Consider the following 20,684-nt stretch of genomic DNA (forward strand, 5'->3'; position numbering starts at 1 on the left):
TTTATGGCTGGGTTGAAAAAAAAGCGGTTGCGCAGTGTCGGTAGACAGGGGTCTCCATGGTAAAACAGACACATTAAAAATAGTTCTGGGGTTAATGGCCATGAAAATGCTATGGCCGCATATAGACATATTGCTCTATCAAAAACAACAGTTCGTTTGGCTTACAATACAGTTTATTTTAGAGAGGGGTACAAAAGCAGAAACTGCTTTTTCAGCCTTGTCTGTGTTTTCTACCATATGCTTCGGACTATTGAGTCCAACAGCTATTTCAAAATTTGAGGTTTCCATAATTCAGAATTTGCTGTCTTCCTTGCTCCAAAACCTTGTATACTGTCGACTGTCTACTGAAAATAACACAATACACATGAATGTTTTACAATTGAAATGAGTATAAAAATGTGTTTTTGAGCAATGGCGCGTGCAAAAAAAAATAAAAATTGTAATGGTTTACTCCAGCAGTAGGTGACTCAATAATAACAAATTCAGGGATGGGAGTGCTATCTGTGTGAGAGGGGAAGCATAGGGGTTAATACAGCCTATCTGCTATTTTTCATCTTCACTGGGAAAAATCTGCTTTGGATTGCTGGTAGCAGGATGAGTGGTGTGTTTGGAATAAAAACTATATAAAGCCCAACGGGGATAACCAGAGGAAGAATTGTTGAGCATCCTAAATTCAGCATCGGTGATTGCATCGAGCCTTGACTTGTGAAATTTTCTGTCTGCCAGGAATTGCGTATTCATACTAGAGATTTGAAATTAATCCTTTGCAATTAATTCATTCCACTACACAAGAAAACTTATAGGCCTACATATATTAGTATATACACTCAAAAGCTCAGACATTGGAGAAAATAAGATTGTTCTTTCAGGATTTCAGGGACTGATATGCTTCTAATCTGCCTTTGATGTCACCAAAATAATACACAACAAATTAGAAAAGATCTCTGTGAACACTCAACAGGTATCTGCAATCATAATATGAATCCCCTAGTTCTCTAAAGTAAGTCCCCAGTGTTTGCTGAAGAATTAGATGTTAATGATAACCACTTTAAGAAGCATGGAGCTCTGGCAGTATGTGGGAACCAGCACTGAGAACACCAGCTGTTGGTGAATCGTCTGGCAACTGGTGGGTCAAGTATACACCAAATGTAACCTGTAAATGACAATCAGTATGATTTGACCCAAATACAAAATAAATAAGTAAAATCAAAACAAAGAATTCTAAAGAAAAATGTACGAACAGATGTGATTAAATTACTCACCTTTCCATTGCGGTATGCAGAAAGAGATATCAGAGGCTCCTTTGTTTTGGTTCCAGTGCTCTGATCGACTCCAACCATTTGGCACCGTCCACATTGCCCTCTTACCTTTTGATGCATCACACAGGGAGCATAGATTTAGCTTTTTAATATTATATTCTAATTTCTATTGCATCTTAAATCCCAAACTGTCAGCTCACCATGAATGGAACGTTGCCAATAATCAAGTTTGACCACATGTCCTCCTCAAATGGTTCAAACCCTGCGATAACAAAATTGGCTCGGAAACGACCGATGATGTTCTCTATGTCAATCTCAGGATCGTCTTGCCTTAAAAGGGAATTGTGGAGATTGCATGCTATTTTATTACACTCACCTAATTATCCAACTGTATATACTGTAAATGTAGAGACGTTGTCACATCCTGATGTATTTTACTCCACAAAGTGCACATTTAGTATTTTGAATAAGACATCATGTGTTCAAACCTGCTGCTCATTACTTTGTGAATGAGCTCCACACTTGCACGGTTGATCATGAGATACTGCGCTTCATTCACCAGGGAGAGTGACGAGGAGATGGCGGCTACAAGGAAAATACTTTTTATTAACTATTTCAGGAACTTGTCTCTGATGAAAACCCACAAAGAGAGAAAATTAAGGTTCTACTTCACAAGTTGGAGGAATTAAAGCATATTTGTTGTCATGTATGGTTTAATCAGTTGAGTAAATAAATCTGTGATTGACTGGCAACGTATTAATGGTATGAAATATAAAACAACCCAAAGTCAGTTGGTGTAACTGAAGCTTCCTTTTAACTCTAAATGAACACAAAAAACAGGATGGGTGGATAGAGTGGACTTTGATCTGCCACAAAAGTAATATAGTACTTGAAGTGCTGTGATATGGGGCACAGTTAAATTCTGGCACAATTACCTCTTGTATCAGACTTCTTTTTCATATGTCGAGTGAAATCAGGATTTTGTCTTATGAGGCGACATGGCTGTCCAAGCAAGACTGAAAGCCACGCTGCAGCCTTATCACCGCAGTCAATAGTCTCCACTCTGGGGAAGGCAGAAAGATTGTGTCTAGGACTGGGCCCTCAATTAGCGGACCGCGGTCCACGACTGGACCACAGCACACCTCTCTGTGGACCCAGAGCAAACAGCACTTTTAGTAGTAGGGGTGTCAAACGATTAAAATTTTTAATCGAGTTAATTACAGCTTAAAAATTAATTAATCGTAATTAATCGCAATTCAAACCATCTATAAAATATGCCATATTTTTCTGTAAATTATTGTTGGAATGGAAAGATAAGACACAAGATGGATATATACATTCAACATACGGTACATAAGTACTGTATTTCTTTATTATAACAATAAATCAACAAGATGGCATTACCATTATTAACATTCTGTTAAAGCGATCCATGGATAGAAGGACTTGTAGTTCTTAAAAGACAAGTTATAGAAATTTTATATCAAAACCCCTCTTCCATGTTTTCGTTTTAATAAAATTTGTAAAATTTTCAATCAAAAAATAAACTAGTAGCCCGCCATTGTTGATGTCAATAATTACTTACACAATGCTCATGGGGGCTGAAGCCTATAAAATCAGTCGCACCCAAGCGCCAGCAGAGGGCGGCAAAACTCAAAAAAACACAAGAAGTACACCTTTCACTGTGCTCTCATTTTAATCTGTTTGAGCGGGGCATTTGTGCGTTAACTGCGTCAAATATTTTAACGGGATTAATTAAAAAAATTAATTACCGCTCGTTAACACGATAATTTTGACAGCCCTAAAAAAAAGAAAAACTTTTTTTGACATACCGTATATTATTGTATTAATCGTCGTTCTATCTCTATGCGCTACTATTCTGTCGCTAAATTCTGTTTCATTTTTAGTCAAATATCTTCCATGTTCCCACTTCTGTTTTCTTCTCTAAGACAACGATGTGCTGATTGGCTGAGAGAGGCTGCATGGATGCGCTGATTGGCTGAGAGAACCTGCATGGATGCGCTGATTGGCTGGGAGAGCCTGCATGCTGCTAGCTAGCTAGAGTGGACGGACCGCAGCAGTGTAAAACACGAGTCGCACCCGGCACTTTGCAATCTGTTTGTTTTCTCTTTGCCACCAGTAGAAGTCCGACTCTAACAAAATGGCATGCTCAAAGTTGACCAAGAGAAGAAACGTGGACAACGAAAATTGCCTTTTCAATGAGGAATGGACTGACAAATATGCGTCCATTTTACCAACTGCAAGTACCAAACCTATGTGCTTAATATGCTTCAAGACAGTTGCTCTGATAAAAAGTGAAAATGTGAAACACCATTATGTTAAAGAGCACAGGTCTTTTGAAGAGAAGTTTCCTCCTAAATCAGAATTGAGAGGGCAAGAAATTAACAGGTTAAAGCAGTCATATCAAGAGTCAAGGAAGGTTATTGTTAAATCTACTATGACACAACAACAAATTGTAATGGAGTGCTCACTCAGTGTCGTGCTGGTTGGTAGACATAAGCCATTCTCTGATGGAGAAATAATAAAAGAGTGTATGACTGAAGTGATGGCAGCAATGTTCGAAGGAAAAAAATATGAGGAAATGACAACAAAAATGAAATCTCACTCCCAGATTCATCAACCTCATGACAAACTGAAATACTGGCTGATGATGTGAGTAAACAGCTTTGTGACCCCCAAATGCCATCTCTCTGTCAATAAATATTATATTTGCACCTTAATGACAGAGCTTGTCATTTATGTTCTGTACATCTGAACATGTACTGTACTACTTGCATGTTTTCTTTTTTGTCCAGCAGTGTTTTACAGTTACAAAATGTACTGCCAATTTGCACCATAATGACAGGTCTTGCCAATTATTTAGTGTACAAGTGTCAACATTGTACTTGCATGATTTTTTTGTTGTTGTTGTATTTTTTATTTTAAGTCAAGAAAATGTTTTGTTAATTTATTTTTATTTATCCAGAATTTGCATTGTATTTTTGTTTGGTCAAAAGAAAACCACCTTTACCACCTTCGACCTGCCTTGTACTTGACCGCCATTAATAAATGGACCCAAGCTTGTATGAAAAAAATAATTGTGGACCTTTAAGATTTGTATTTGAGGACCCCTGGTCAAGGAGAACCCCATGGATAGAGCATAAGATATCCCAAAACAAAAAGTAATACATTTTGTGAAAGATTGGGGTGAGTGAAAGTTTTGTTTGAAATTGCAAGGCCTTTGAATGTCAGTTCTAGTCAAAAAGTATGATCTAGAATGCTTTAAAAGGAGAAAATATTGCTATGAGCTGCAAGTATAAATATCACAAAAAATATAAGTTTTTTTTCCTGCCCACAGCTCACCTATCACCACAAACTTTACTCTGACAGATTGGAGAGCTTGCGTGCGTTCCACTTCTGATTTCCAATGGAACTGAAATGGTATTCATCCCTGCAGGACAGAGGGAAAGCTCCTTGAAGAAAGAAAATTTACAGACTGATTGACAGTTGTTGTTTTGTTATTTTTGTTTTGTTTGAGCAGCGTGTCATGTTCAGAGAGCTGATGACTGAATGACTGACTTGATGCCTGCAGGAGCAATTCGTTTGAGGACAGATGAACTTGTGGGCGAATGAGGCATAAACGCGGCTCTCTTTTCTGACTCAAGCACACGCCATTTCCATTTACCACCATCCAGCCTCTGTCATACAGTAAACCCTGAGGTCCTACCGGCCAGCTGTGGACCTAGATTAGAAGATGAAATTTTGTGTATTAGTAGTTGTTAAAACACAGATAGTGAACAAAAGTGAAAGCATAACATCATGTGGATGCTCACACCTCAAATGCACCGCATGATTTGATGGGATATATGTAGATGTTAGTCAATGTATAAGGCCCCTCGCGGCTCACGCACGCATGCTCAAATCCCTTCTGCAAAACTTTTTTTTCTTCAACTTTGCGTGTTACTTCGTTGATATTGACAGTTGTCTCTTCATTTGATGCGCTAGCTGCTTTAAGCCTCTCCAGTCTTGCATGGTCTACTGTCACGGGTTTCTTCACAAAGCACTCAGCAACAAAATTCAGAAACTTTTGACAGTCGTCAAATATTGACATGTAGCCAAATGACACGCGTACAGATCCAGTTGGCTGCCCATCCACTATGTCGACCGTGTCTCCGCAGACGTGGCCGGCCTCAAAAAGAAAAATATAAAGTTTTATTCAACAGGAAGGGATTTTGAAATACTATATTGCAGTGGTTCTTAAACATTTCATAGAAAATACCACCTCAAAATATACTTGGCTCACCGAGTACCATTATCAGGGCTAACTAGGGCCATGTCTACACGTAGCAGGGTATTTGACAAAAAGAAAAAATTTTCCTACGGTTTGGGCTATCATCCACATGCACATCTAAACAATGGATCTTAAAAACTCTGTCCAAAGTGAAGATGTGCGAATTCTGCGTTTGTGGCACCATCATGTGGACACTAATAACCGAAACGGAAACTGACTGCGACAAACTTTGTCCCTATGTCACACATGATAAACAATGTTTACATTTGGAGTAAATTAAACAGGTGCTTTTCGCTTCCATTTATTTAAAAACTCTTGCAGTGCTTCTTATTGAAAAACACATGAGAAGGATGGGAGTACTTTGGACATTTTTTTCATTGTTATGAATGCACTTAAAAATGAATGAATGCGGTTGGCTGTGGAAGCTTTTTTTCTACAAACGTGCTGGTGTGGTGAGTTATTTTTTTCTCGACGTATCGGGGCAGGATCCTCGGTTTTTAAAAAAAACCCTGCTAGGTGTAGACATGGCCGAAGTCACGGGCAACGCTAGACATCTTATCCATTTTGACTCAAATATGCTGGCAGCAATCCCCCTTGTCAAAATGGATTGGACATCTAGAATCGTCAATAGCAGCCAATGAGTTATAATATGCTTGCGTAGTGGGCCACAATGTTCAGGAAAAAGGAAGTACAACTATATTTCTATAACCCAAAATTTAAGTACAGTGATTCCTCACAGCTTTGCGCTTCAAACTTTGCGTCTTCAGTCCATCGCGGATTTTTTGCAATTAAATAAAATAAATGAATAAATACAGATGAGCTGTCCCGATCAGATCACGTTGTCTCATCCTCCCTCCTGCTCCTTTTTTTGGTCTGGCAGTGCACTGGAGTTGCCTATTAAAGTTAACGATGATTGACACACGTTAAGGTTTGTTCTTGCCAGAGATGCCTGGAAGCCGAAAAATCAAAGCGCCACATGCGTCAATCATCGTTTAACTTGTTATAGAGTTGATTAAGCTGATTTGAGTGGACTCACTCAGTGAAGAATTTAATAAATACAATCATTTTTCTACTTTATTCTTGTTTAAAAATAATTCGGTGGGACAGTAACATTTTTAAAAATTATCACAATTATTACATTTGAAGTGCTTAAAAACATTTATTAAAATACATATACATTTAAAAAAAAAAAAATTTATTATTTTTTTTTTAAAATTAAACATGTCTTATATGTATCTCTTTCCAAAGCTAAATCTGAATAAATACATTCAACACACGCACAACCAAAAAACATTTTTTTTGGGGGGGGGGGCTACTTCGCGGTTTTTCACATATTGCAGCGGGTTCTGGTCCCCATTAACAGAGCAAAACGATAGATCACTGTATTTCACACTGTGCTTACATTTTGGGGGGAAAATGCATGTAATACTTGCTGTACTTGTTAAATACGCTGTTGTAGGTTTTAAGAATGTCGTTTGAGCATTTAATTCAGTCAATCTTTCACATACCACACGAAGGCTGTCGTGTACCAATGTTGTCACTCATAGTGTTGTTAATCTTACTTTGAAAAAGTAATTAATTACAGTTACAAATTACTTCTCCCAAAAAGTAATTGCGTTAGCAACTCAGTTACCTGAATGTAAGAGTAATTAGTTACTTGGCAAAGTAACTGGTGATAATTTTCATGTTTTGCCCCCCCCCCCCCCCCCAAAAAAAAAAAAAAAAAAACATTGGTCACACTATGTGAAGTTTAAAAGGTTTTTGGGACAGTTGGCTCTAGCCCAATTCTTTACCCTAATTTACCCTTTACCCTGAATCAACCGTTAAAAGTTGTTAAAATTGCTCCCATTATTGCATTTGTTCCCTTCTGTCTACTTTTGACGTGTGGAAGTTTGAAAAGTTTCATCATTTAAAGATAGATTCAAGTCAAGATTTTGCCGATTTAGGAGTATTTTAGATAAAAAGTTACTTAGGTTCGCAAGGAAGGTTCTCTACAACAGAGCTTTCCTAAAAAGTCTACTGCTTTAAGATGGCAGCTCTTTCCTAACGCATCTAGGTCCTATACTGTACATGTTGCTAACTCTGCCGTGTCTGTCATTTCGCATCTAGTTCTATATATATGGGATATCTACCATGTCAACCATATCTACCATATCATGTGGGCGTAGTTTGTAGGCTATCGGCTACAGTTAGGTATTATTGGAGCCACCAAGCATCGCGATTGCTCGGCGTCACAACTTTTTTGCCTCCTCCCCACTCCTGCTCTGCTCTGTCATCTCGGTGAGTCCGTCTCCCTCAGACTTTTCTTGCGTCATTTAACCAATATAGTAACGCATAGTAATGCACGCCTTTCCATCCTCAGTAACGGTAACGGCGTTGCCAAGATGAGAAAAGTAATTAATTAGATTACTCACTAATGAAAAAAATAACGCCGTTAGTAACGTCGCTATATTGTAACGCCGTTATTAACAACACTTCTTGGTCCACACTTTGAGAATAACTGCTACTGCTACATATATTAACCGGTGGCATAATGACAACAGCAAGGTAGGGTGTTCCGTCGTGAGAGTTACTGGAGTGTAAGCAATAAAGCGAGATCATTATATTTTCTTGTGAGAGGAAGGTTAGCAGTGCTATTTTGTGTGAAAAGTCAGTTGTCAGTCCTTTACATTCTAGCCACCTTCGCAGCTCATGTTTATTGTTCTTTTCAAGATACTGTATTGTCACACAAGGTAGCACCACGAATCTCCTACTTTTCGAAAAATACAATATTTTCCGCCTTAATGCTTAACTCTCCGATCCCCAACAACCACAATGCCACTGTGACGTCATTATGTTAATTGTCAATTGAATTTCTTTTTTCCTACCTGCAGGTTTCTCTTCATCTGCTGATTTGTGATCCCAACAAAACTCTGACAGGCTCCAGTGTTGCAAAAGCATCCAGTGCGTACATAAATGTTGAACAAACTTGCCATTCTGGCAACCTATAAGAAAATTATGATATTAATAAACTCTGCCAGTGCAAGTACCTCACAAGATGTTCTTTTTTAATTTACTCGATATGGCATGAGCAATTCAGTATATGCACCTGAGAATATCCAATTATTTCTCCATGAGAATCAATAAGGTTGAAGTTTAGTATTGCACCCTGTGTGCTTGGACTGTCAAACTGGCCTTGTGTGTACATCTGTGCCACTGGTCGCCCGTTGCCATGGCAAAGACTTGACAGAAGCATGTAAGTATAACGTGCTAAACCAAAGGTGTGCTGTTGTATGTTTTGCATTCCCCCTGGAAGAAAGAAATGCAACATCAGACTGTTGTTAACCTTGTTGTTTTTCATGTCAGTGTCCCTTACCGGTGATCCTGTATAGAGCTTCAAAACTATGGTTGAGGGCAATGATGTCCAAAAATGAGACAGTGCCATCTTCGAATCTCATCCAAGAAAAAACAAACATGACAACGTTACAAGATATGAATCCGCAAAGACATGCTTGTTTTCAGAGACTGTCCATGCTTAGCAATGTTTTTCTCAGCTTTACCTATCAGAAAGGTTTGCAGCCTGCACATAATAATCTTCTCCAGAAAGGTAAGCGGCTGCAGTGCCTCCTCCAAAATAAGCCTTTTTTAGTATGCCTGCTGCATTGTTACGTACAAGGAGAGCCCCCAGACCTGTGGGGAAGCCAAATATCTTGTAGAAGGAGATGGGAATAAAATCAGCAGGGCAGTCTTGGAGGTTTAGTGGGGAACAGCTGACAAGTGAGGCTGCGTCCAGCAGCACAAACCATTGGCCTCCATGGTCACATGCTGGGTAAAGACGTCTTGCCTGAATGCCTTTTACATGGCTAAGGGGATACTTCCTCCCTGAGAAGTTGCTCTGTGCTGGGTAGCAGAACAGATGTGGCGTCTGACAAACCGTATCTTCACCCTGAGCCTTATCTTTTGCCCTATTTTCCACTTCCTCAGGGAAGACGGGCAGTGTAACTACTCCCCAGTTAGATGTTAGTCCTCTTATGCCAACAACAGATGTATGGTTGTCAGTGAAGTAGCAAAAGTGACTGCCTTCTTCGCTTTCCGTCTGTGACCTCCAGGGGAAGACCTCTGCCGCTAATTTGATAGCAGCCGTACAGCCAGAAGTGAAAATCACAGCGTACTCCTCAGGGGTAGTGTTGAAATGCTGCAATATCCTGGAAGAAAATGATCTTTTTGTTAAAAAAAGAAAAACTCATTTCATGCAATGTAGTTTTAAAGAGGGCACATGGGCTCATTTGAAATGAGTCTAAGGGCATGATTAGAACTCACCTGTATCTGACCCTCTCCACGGTCTCATGTGTCAACCTGCTACTTGGGTTGTGGCTGTGAGGGTTTCCTATTAGGAAGATGATGCTATACATAAATTTTACAGCGTCATAGAATTAAATTATTTGACAAATAAAAACAAATGGTGCTTTACATACCATATACGTTTCTTGAAATATCCAGACAGTAGCTTCTAACCAGTGATTCCGGGTATAAAGTAGTTGCTGCATGATCCAGATATACAGTTCCTGTGTACAATAACAAGAACTGTAAACCTACTTTCCCGGCAGGCCACAATTATTACCTTTAATCCGCGTGAACTCCGCCTCAAGCACGTCCTCTAGGTTTTCTCCGTAACCATAACGACCCCAAACCTCCTCAAATGATTCTAAAGAGTTAAGTTTGTAGAAGTCCATCGAGCGAGATAAGGCGAAGTGTCTGCATTTGACGCAGACACTGACCACAGCCAGAAGGAAGGCGGTTATTGATTGATTTCCACGCTCAAAGTCCGCTGACCATGCGCTCAGTTTCACAGTTCAGTGAATCACTCGCACATAAACACAAGACCACGGTAGTAAGTCTCGCTTTGTCATAATCTTAACTTTAACTAATTGCTATTTAAATTAGACATACAACACAACTATAACAAGTAAACAACTACTCTCCCAAATGCAATATTTTCTCTAGTGACTGCAGACCACTCCTCAGACGACACAGTAAAAAGTTAGAAAATAATTGTACAGACACGCCCTCCTTTTGGCACAGATAATTTTTTCTGAGGTCCATTTCCTTTCCAGCAGATGGAAAAATTTGGCAAATGTACAAGCTCTAACAAACACCTTAGAACAGGGGTTAATAAAATATGGCCTGTGGGCCACATGGCACACTCATGTCTTCAATCTGGCCCGGCATGCAGTGACAAAGTTCAACATGAAGAGTCCTGTAATATTCTTTGGATTAATTACCCCTTTTTTCTTGAAATTAAAACATGTTTCAATGTTATATTTATTTGTTATGCTCCTTTGCAAGCAAATACTGTAGTAGGACTAGTGACTGTGTTACCCTGACAACGCACCTGCTAACAACCCATATAGCAAAATATAACTGGAGCCCAACTTCGTAAAACGGATCCGCCCCAGTGTCTTTTTGAACAATGGCCCAAACTCAGTAAGGAGTCACTTGCCTGACCAGTAACCAGTTTTGGGCCAGAACCGGTCCAAAGTAGCAGACACGACATCTGTTACCCAAACTGGGCCAGATATGTATCAAAACCGTTTTCAGTATTAAATTTGGAGTCCATTTTGTTCAATGTATTATACTGTAATGTGTTTATATTGCAAATTAAATTTGTCTATTATATGCAATAATGACGCTTCTTTTTCATGCCATTTATTAATGCTAACATATTAAAGCAACATATAACAACATAACAATATAACATTGTTTTTTCACAAAATATTTTAAGTGGAAGAAGCAACTCAATATTAAAGATCATTTTTAGACTGTAAACAACATATTGTATTTGTTAAGGTTCTGGGGTAACTGGAGACCTAATTCATTGACGACGAGAGGGAGTGTTAGATAGTGTCCGAAGAATCCGGTGGGCAGTTTGGTGATAGAACAGGTGAACGGGCAGGCAGGCGTTTTGCCAGGCAAGCAGTACAGGATCAAGGGGGGGAAAACACAAAAATGTGCTCAGTATCAGGATTACATGATTCTTTGTTCACTGAAAGTCACATGCCTGTAGGTGAGTTGTTGATCTGGCAATGATGTGTGGCCAAGGACCGGTTTAAGGTAAGCCGCTGATCAGCGGCGCCAGGTCCCAGGCTCACCCATCTGTGCAATCAAGGTGACAATTAAGGCAAAACTGTCATAGTGCTGATCCGGGCCGCATATGGCACACTGACATTAAGTGGGAGTTTGAGCATGTCAGGTCTGCCCCGGAACAGTGCGTAACCTATCATTTGGATTGTCATAGTGCTAATCCGGGCCACATCTGGCGGACTGACATTAAGCGGGTGTGATTGCTATGCGGATCTGGCGAGCTGAGGCCGGATCCGGCTCACAGTCGCCTGCTATTGGGGAATGCTTTGAGCATCTAATGGTTACTATAATATATATAATAACTTTTATTATATATATATATATATATATATATATATATATATATATATATATATATATATATATATACAGTGCCTTGCAAAAGTATTCGGCCCCCTTGAATCTTGCAACCTTTCGCCACATTTCAGGCTTCAAACATAAAGATATGAAATTTAATTTTTTTGTCAAGAATCAACAACAAGTGGGACACATTCGTGAAGTGGAACAACATTTATTGGATAATTTAAACTTTTTTAACAAATAAAAAACTGAAAAGTGGGGCGTGCAATATTATTCGGCCCCCTTGCGTTAATACTTTGTAGCGCCACCTTTTGCTCCAATTACAGCTGCAAGTCGCTTGGGGTACGTTTCTATCAGTTTTGCACATCGAGAGACTGACATTCTTGCCCATTCTTCCTTGCAAAACAGCTCGAGCTCAGTGAGGTTGGATGGAGAGTGTCTGTGAACAGCAGTCTTCAGCTCTTTCCACAGATTCTAGATTGGATTCAGGTTTGGACTTTGACTTGGCCATTCTAACACCTGGATACGTTTATTTTTGAACCATTCCATTGTAGATTTGGCTTTATGTTTTGGATCATTGTCCTGTTGGAAGATAAATCTCCGTCCCAGTCTCAGGTCTTGTGCAGATACCAACAGGTTTTCTTCCAGAATGTTCCTGTATTTGGCTGCATCCATCATCCCGTCAATTTTAACCATCTTCCCTGTCCCTGCTTAAGAAAAGCAGGCCCAAACCATGATGTTGCCACCACCATGTTTGACACTGGGGATGGTGTGTTCAGGGTGATGAGCTGTGTTGCTTTTACGCCAAACATATCATTTTGCATTGTGGCCAAAAAGTTCAATTTTGGTTTCATCTGACCAGAGCACCTTCTTCCACATGTTTGGTGTGTCTCCCAGGTGGCTTGTGGCAAACTTTAAACGAGACTTTTTATGGATATCTTTGAGAAATGGCTTTCTTTTTGCCACTCTTCCATAAAGGCCAGATTTGTGCAGTGTACGACTGATTGTTGTCCTATGGACAGATTCTCCCACCTCAGCTGTAGATCTCTGCAGTTCATCCAGAGCGATCATGGGCCTCTTGGCTGCATCTCTGATCAGTTTTCTCCTTGTTTGAGAAGAAAGTTTGGAAGGACGGCCGGGTCTTGGTAGATTTGCAGTGGTCTGATGCTCCTTCCATTTCAATATGATGGCTTGCACAGTGCTCCTTGAGATGTTTAAAGCTTGGGAAATCTTTTTGTATCCAAATCCGGCTTTAAACTTCTCCACAACAGTATCTCGGACCTGCCTGGTGTGTTCCTTGGTTTTCATAATGCTCTCTGCACTTTAAACAGAACCCTGAGACTATCACAGAGCAGGTGCATTTATACGGAGACTTGATTACACACAGGTGGATTCTATTTATCATCATCGGTCATTTAGGACAACATTGGATCATTCAGAGATCCTCACTGAACTTCTGGAGTGAGTTTGCTGCACTGAAAGTAAAGGGGCCGAATAATATTGCACGCCCCACTTTTCAGTTTTTTATTTGTTAAAAAAGTTTAAATTATCTAATAAATGTTGTTCCACTTCACGATTGTGTCCCACTTGTTGTTGATTCTTGACAAAAAAATTAAATTTCATATCTTTATGTTTGAAGCCTGAAATGTGGCGAAAGGTTGCAAGATTCAAGGGGGCCAAATACTTTTGCAAGGCACTGTATATATATATATATATATATATATATATATATATATATATATATATATATATATATATATTCTATGACAGAAATGCATGATGGGAAGTTGAGGCAACCACGACTGTGAGTGGTGGCTGTCCATGTTATATGATGTGCTCCGTCTCATTCAAGTGCGGCAATCCTTGGGGTCGAACAGTGTGGAAAGCACAGCGCAGTATGAATGAAGTAAAATTGTGTGATATTCTCCAACACATCGCTTGATACATAAATTTAGCAAAGCAATGATATTTTGAAACTGAGCAAATATCTTTTTTTTTTTTTTAATTTAATTTAATTTATTTATTTATCAATTTTGTTTTAAAAGCCGCACGTTCATGCTGATTTTGCAGCAAATAGCTGTTGGATATACTGGTTAAAAGTGTTTTTTGATTTTTTATTTATTTATTTATTTATTTTTTACAGATTTTAACTGTAAAATATACAGATTTTCCTGTAATGGTATTAACAATTCAACTGTATTTTTTACGGAATTTCTCTGGCAACCACAGCTGCCAGGTTTTTTCCGTAAAACATACGGGATTTTTATTACATTGTAGGGGAGCCTGGAAAAAGTCTTCCAAGAGAACATTAAGGTATGGCAGAGAAGACTGGGAAACAAATGATAGAATCCAGCAGGGATACCTAAAATGAAAAAAATGTAGTTATATTTACGTCCACCAATCGGTGAAATTTATGGAAGGCTGTGGTTATGTATTCGGTTAGGTATGTCTGGATGGTCATGTACAAGATATAACTCAAGAATGAGGATAATCATTATTATCAACCTTGCAAGATGTTTGTAATATGACATGGAAGAGTTGATTAAATTTGGAGGGAATTAGGTCAGAGAGGTCAGAAAAGGAATTTTGCAATAACTTGATAGCGGATTAGCCTATTTAACTCAACTTTCCACGGCAGGTGATATGATGAGATGAGAAAGAGTTATGCCATTTGGTGCACGAGGGGAAGGGAGTGCCAACTCTACCAAATATGTCACTGCTTTGAATTTGGCTGCTTAGGCCGGAGTCTGCTCTCTCAGGTGGCTCCTCTCGTTTGGATATGAAATACAGTGCACATTTCTGACACACCTCGGTTGCTGTAAAGAGTGAAAATAGGAAAAACACTGTATGTACTGCTATGTATATCAAAGAGGATATTTTGAGCTTGAACAAAAATTAAAATAAACAAATGTAAAGTTGATTATCGCGAAATAATGGTAAATGCAACGGTTGACACTCCTAAAATAAAATTTACAAAATATATATTATTATTATTATTATTTTTACCTCAACTGAGTGAGGTGAGTTAGCATTTGTTTAGGGTATGTAGCATAGGTCTTTATATCTAATTGGAACTAGCTATACCAACACATTTTAAGTAATCCCTCCGCAGTAATCTTATTACAAATAATCCCAAACTCAATAGAACCATCAACACATGAGGTGGGATTAGTCACGAGTTATTTGGAATTGAAATGTTTCATCATCTTCAAATGATAGCGATATGAATCGTTATGGAATTAAAGAATGAACTTTTATTGACCTTTTTTTTTTTAGATTAAGTCACTTAACAAGACAGCAGCCTCACACACGCCTTTCTTCTCATAACTAAATTAAACGGTTTTCTTCACAGAAGAACTACTGGGGAGTAGTATTGAACTGTTAACTGAGAAGTGCTCAGATGTCGAAAAGACAGCTATGAGGCTCACAGCAGCTATCATTGTTTCCGTGCAACACAGTGAATAGTAATTAAATATGCCACTTATGCTCCACTGATTCACTTCCCTCACAATTTTGAAGCTCAGCTGAATACATTTTTTGTGCAGAAGGGCTGTATTGTATCTAGTATGGCCTCATTTCCAGGGCAGAAGGGCTTGGTGTGGGGGAGGGCAAGGAAGAGAGCGGGGGGAAGCGCCCCACGAGGACATTGTGCTTAACATCACTAAATACCTTCAACACTACATTGTCCTTTCAAGCCTTCAATTAGTCGAGCACCAAGTACAACGAACCAATTTCCTACAAGATTTTATGGTAATCCTTGAATATTTATTCCAAAGCAGCAATTGTATCTGTGTGTATCCCTGTTGTTGTTGGTTTTTTGGTAGCACTATTTTATAAATATTAAAAAAAAAATAATAATAATTAAAATGCTTACACTTTTTTTGTGGTGGTCCTAACTGCAACCAACGCTATCTTTGGCTGGACAGTGGCCAGTAGAAGAAACCCTTTGCCCTGCCCTTAGGCCTCAGCCTGTGGATCTTCGTGTGGAGGAACGCCTCTTTGGTGGCAGGGACAGGGAGAATTAGGCAAGAGATGTGGGTTCACTTGCCCTGTGTAGGGGCTTATCTTGGGCTAAGCTGAGAGACTAATAGCAAAGCCAGCCTCCGCTCCAGCCGGTCTAAGGGCACAGAGAGCCATCTGTCCTCTCTTCGGATAACTGACAACAAAGGAAGTAAACATTGAACGCGGACAACAAACTAAGAGGTTATTCCGTTTGGAGCTGCTTGATATAAAGGAGAGAAGTCAGTGGTGAGCAATTAAGGTCAGTACATTTTTCTAATTTTCCTTTTTGCATAAGGCCTCTATCCAGACATTGCAATTAGAAGAGGTTGGGTGTTCACCGTCTTCTTTAGACAGCCAGGAGAGTTGAAGACAACTGTAACGTTAGCAATGAAAGAATGAGCATCTTTATACTTATATGCAACTCCTGATTTCCATTAGCGGGCTGAATTGGTTTAAACTGGTTGTTTGTCTTTGGTTTTGTTACTTCAACTGAATTTCACCAATGCCTTTATAAACCAGTTGAATACATCTCCATACGTTATTAGAACATCTACTTGTGGTAAGATTTTTTTTTACATGTTGCACCAAAAAGATCTTTATTTAATACAATGAAAATGAAGATTAAAATTACATCCTCATTACCTTTTTAAGCAATCACAAGCAATTCATTTAGGTTTTCACTTGCCTAAATGTTAAAGTGGTTGTTTTGTGTTTATTATGATGTTATACTCTGTAGCTGCCATTGTGTACCAGTGTTTTGTTCGGAAGTCTTGAGTAGGTGCTGACATACTAGAGGTGACAGAAATAGGTCAAAAGGGTCTTAGCATTAACTAAACAAATCCTGGCCTATAGGATTAGAAAAGAGATGTTGCTGTTTATTTGATGCTGTCACTGTAAAGTTATAGTAATATAGAAAGAAGGAAAAAAGCTTCATTGTTTGCAGCAAAACAACCTCAAAGGTATTAATTGGATTAGCATGCAGATTACTTAAAAACCCCACAATGATTCATTATCAAACCATCATTTTGTTTGATTATGATATAGCACCAAGATTAGGTATAGTTGATTTATACAGGGCTCTCACAAGTGTACGAAAGCACTTTAAAGAGTACATGACGTGATATAAACCAAAACAGCAATGCAATCAGCACTGTAATACAATAAACGCTTCCTATTCATTCCTGCACCGATTTTGATGCTTGAAGTAGTTCTAGATTTGAAATTTCCTTTAAGAGATGAATGAAAGTTTTCAGACAGCATTATATCACATGAATGAATCTGCTAACATGTTGACTTTGAAAGTAAACAAGCAAAGGTAGAGTCCTTTGACTGAAATACTCACCCAAATATAAACTTTTCTTTACGTTAAGATAAACACCTCTCTTTTTTTGTTTCCATTCAGGTTTGGAATGGCAGGAAACAGTTTTGCAGTCATTGTAAGTATCCAAACAAGGATCTACAGGCAGGTCAATGGTCATGTATTACAAATGTAATTGTGTATACAAAATCCTGCGGTAGGATCAGATGAATCTGGATTAACAAATAACAGCTCATGGGCATGCACCAATGGCATGTTGCCCTTCCCGCTTCCTCTTTTTACCTCTCAGAGGTATTAAGGAATTAATCTATGCTACATTTGCTTGAGACAGCAAAATTTAAATGAGGGTTCACGCAACAGGATGCTCTGCCTCACAAATATTGCACTTAAATGTATATGGCGGAAAACACAGACGAGACTGAAAAAGCAGTTTCTGCTCTTGCACTGTTCTTTAAAAGAAACTGCTGTATGTTGTGCCAAAACAACTGTTGTGTTTGATAAAACAATATGTCTATATGCTGCCATAGCAGATTCATGGCTCATTAAGCCCCCGAACTATTTTTAATTTGTCCGTGTTACCCTGGAAACCCCAGTTTACAGACGTCGCGCAACCGCTTTTCTTTCAACCCAGCCATAAAACGAAGGTAATTAATTTATTAGAGATGATGCCGACCGATCAGGTCCGATCACGTCATTTTCAAAGTATCGGAATCGGCAAAAAAATATCGGACATGCCTTTTTTAAATATACTGTATATATATATATATATATGTTTTCATTAAATTGTTTTCTAATTGTATTTAACGTTACAGACATAATATGTTACACTCATCCAGAGTCTTTAGTTTAGGCTTAAGGTAGGGTAATCAAATGTATCCCAATAATGGTGGAAATTAATTTTTTAAAAAATGTATCACGTTAATTTAACGCAATTAATGCATGTGCTGCACGACCCACTCACGCATTGTCGTGCTCAATCTGTAATGGTGCCGTTTTACCTATACAAAGAGCTAAAAGGCAGCGTAAAATGAGTAGCGTGAATATTGGCAGCCTTTGGAGCCTTTTTTTAATTGGCTAAAACCTTACAATCCCTCTCCCTGCGATTAGAAATATCGTGGGAAGCAATGTGGGGAAGCAAAGTAGTAATTGATCTTTTTCTTAACACCCTATGTAAGTTCCCGACGCAGAGAAGATATATCAATTGGTAGCACTACGCACAGTCATGGTTGCACTTCCCATCATGCATTTGGGCATGGCTACAGTATCATTTACTGAAAGCTCAACAAATACACTAGATGGCAATATTTAGTCACAATATACAAAGTCACAAGTCTTTCTATCCGTGGATCCCTCTCACAGAATGTTAATAATGTCAATGCCATCTTGAGGATTTATTGTCATTCCAAACAAATACAGTACTTATGTACTGTATGTTGAATGTATATATTCGTCCGAGTTTTATTCATTTTTTTCTTAATGCATTGCCAAAATGTATATGATCGGGAATGATTGGAATTGAATCGGGAGCAAAAAAAAAGCAATCGGATCGGGAAAAATCGGGATCGGCAGATACTCACACTAAAACGATCGGGATCGGATCGGGAGCAAAAAAACATGATCAGAACAACCCTATTTATACTTCATTTCATTCATTTTTAGCTTAGAATCATTAATTAATGTCTAATATTTCGTTTAAAAAAAAAAAGACTTTAAAAAATTATTCACTCGCATATTTTAAACTTTTAAACAAATTATGTGACAATGAAAAAAATGGTGTCTGTAAAAAAGTCACGGATATCTGCTTTATAACTATCGCTTAATTGTATTTTTTGTTACTGTCACATTTTCGCCAATATGTTAGATGATAAATAATCGATCCAAACAAAGAAAAAAAAAAATGTTTAAAAGGGTAAATATATGAAAAAGAAAATCTAGACCACTCCTTGACGTCTGCGATTTCTGCATCTCGACCCTTGTTATTTTACCATGTTGCACCCGTAAAATCCCCCAAAAATCCAGCTGTGTCTTGACACTCAGTGATACATGCTACATGGAGTTTTTGGATCCAAACAAGGTAAGTGCGCGATAATATCTCGTTAAAGTCATGGCGTCTGTAATTCTGCTCTCGCCTGCTCTCACCTCCAGATAGGGTTTTGCTATTTAAAAAAAATTATTTCTTTTTTTTTAAATGCCCACCTGTTCAGATGTTTTCTTCCCCCAGAAAATTGAGATTTTAAGCTTTCAAATGATGTATCACACATGCATATCGGACAATTTTGAAATTTGGCCAAATTGGGGGTCTCAGAGCGGAACTTCAAATCACCCGAGTGTTTTCCGCCATATACTAAATTCCTGCTTGTTGAAGTACTGCTACCAAGGAGATACATTTTGCACAAAAAGTTCCACTGGAACTGAAGGAGAGATTAGAAAATTCCGAGACCAGTTAATGGTAAAACTATCCTGGTACCAAAATAACTTAATCCATTTGTTGGGTGAAAAAAAGTCCTCTGTCTCACTGTGTGCTAAGAAGACTCGTCCGAAATAAAATGGCTCCACACGATCTTCATTTGTTCTGCATAGACAACAAAGATTGGATTCAGTGTCTTCTGAGCTGAAATTGTGTGTCAGTACATTGGAGACCATCACACACATATCACTTGATTGTCGGCTTCCACAGTAGCATCCTTTGTGTCTTATCATATCCAAGAGAGTCACACATCTTGTGTTAAGCCGGAACCAAAGACTCGGTCCCATGTGAAGATTGCACCTCGTGATAGGCTTATCTTCCCTGCACTCACAACTACATGATCAGGAGAAAAACCTCACTGGTCCACACTCAATCCCCTGATGAGCTTCTGAACATCTTCACAGATATTAATCAGTTTTTATTTCTGCTTGAGATTCATACTAGGATAATGCAGCCGAGGATTTTGTTACGAAAGTGTTTGCGTTTACATAATTACATTCATTTTAGGAGATTTTTTTTTTGTCTCAAGGCTTTCTCCGAAGACGTAAAAGTGGCAGACTGAAAGTTTAGCAGGAAGTGATGTCCACAATTTCTGCATCATCCATCCATTTTATAGATGTAATTAAACACCTGGAATATATCACTTGTCTAAACTGATTTAATTTGTTTACAGAGTATTTAGATAAAAGTTGTGAAAACAGAGCATGTCTGAGAGGGAAGAAATGGCCTCAGACGGGAGCCTGAATGTTACACTGACACTGAGGTTGCTGATGCACGGAAAGGTAATTGACTAATGTGTAGTAGAGGAAATCATTCATTATATTATTCCATGTTTTTGCCGTTATTTAAGATTTCTATTCATTGCAGGAAGTTGGCAGCATAATTGGAAAGGTAAATTAATTTTAAAATCAATCCCCATTGTCTGAC

The 20,684-nt window shown here is 38.6% G+C and overlaps 2 protein-coding genes across 5 annotated transcripts in view; one reads left to right on the forward strand and one right to left on the reverse strand.

Moving 5' to 3' along the window:
• mocos (molybdenum cofactor sulfurase) lies at positions 1–17,451 on the reverse strand. Of its 2 annotated transcripts, none has more exons than XM_057848506.1 (15): positions 17,315–17,451; positions 10,005–10,094; positions 9,850–9,916; positions 9,090–9,734; positions 8,906–8,982; positions 8,639–8,838; positions 8,418–8,534; positions 5,095–5,448; positions 4,839–5,001; positions 4,623–4,710; positions 2,195–2,322; positions 1,748–1,844; positions 1,460–1,589; positions 1,263–1,367; positions 1–1,153 (listed from the first exon to the last, which is right to left on the reverse strand). In XM_057848506.1, exons 1-15 carry the CDS (start codon positions 17,448–17,450, stop codon positions 1,049–1,051), a joined length of 2,502 nt encoding a protein of 833 aa, XP_057704489.1. In that variant the 5' UTR covers position 17,451; the 3' UTR covers positions 1–1,048. The 2 variants fall into 2 exon arrangements, with proteins under 2 accessions (XP_057704489.1, XP_057704490.1); XM_057848507.1 differs by lacking the exon at positions 17,315–17,451 and adding an exon at positions 10,151–11,100.
• Positions 15,660–20,684, forward strand: part of zgc:110045 (uncharacterized protein LOC664755 homolog) — a 16,732-nt gene continuing 11,707 nt past the window's right edge. The window contains exons 1-5 of one of the 3 annotated variants that reach the window (XM_057848509.1): positions 15,660–15,720; positions 15,897–16,231; positions 17,375–17,408; positions 20,431–20,539; positions 20,625–20,648. In XM_057848509.1, the coding sequence (XP_057704492.1) occupies positions 20,462–20,539; positions 20,625–20,648 (102 nt within the window). In that variant the 5' untranslated portion in view covers positions 15,660–15,720; positions 15,897–16,231; positions 17,375–17,408; positions 20,431–20,461. Of the gene's footprint in view, positions 16,232–17,374; positions 17,409–20,430; positions 20,540–20,624; positions 20,649–20,684 lie in introns of all 3 variants that reach the window. The other 2 variants (XM_057848508.1, XM_057848511.1) reach the window with 2 other exon arrangements.

The sequence above is a fragment of the Corythoichthys intestinalis genome, chromosome 10 (assembly GCF_030265065.1).
Source record: "Corythoichthys intestinalis isolate RoL2023-P3 chromosome 10, ASM3026506v1, whole genome shotgun sequence".
In the NCBI taxonomy this organism is placed as follows: Eukaryota; Metazoa; Chordata; class Actinopteri; order Syngnathiformes; family Syngnathidae; genus Corythoichthys; species Corythoichthys intestinalis.

What these genes read in the sequence shown, in the direction of transcription:
- mocos (XM_057848506.1), bottom strand. Translation starts at nt 17,450, where the DNA reads ATGACCATTGACCTGCCTGTAGATCCTTGTTTGGATACTTACAATGAC. An exon ending in AAAGAAAAGTTTATATTTGG is followed by an intron (nt 10,095 to 17,314) that starts GTGAGTATTTCA and finishes TATTGTACACAG; the next exon opens with GAACTGTATATCTGGATCAT. An exon ending in AGCTCTATACAGGATCACCG is followed by an intron (nt 8,839 to 8,905) that starts GTAAGGGACACT and finishes TCTTTCTTCCAG; the next exon opens with GGGGAATGCAAAACATACAA.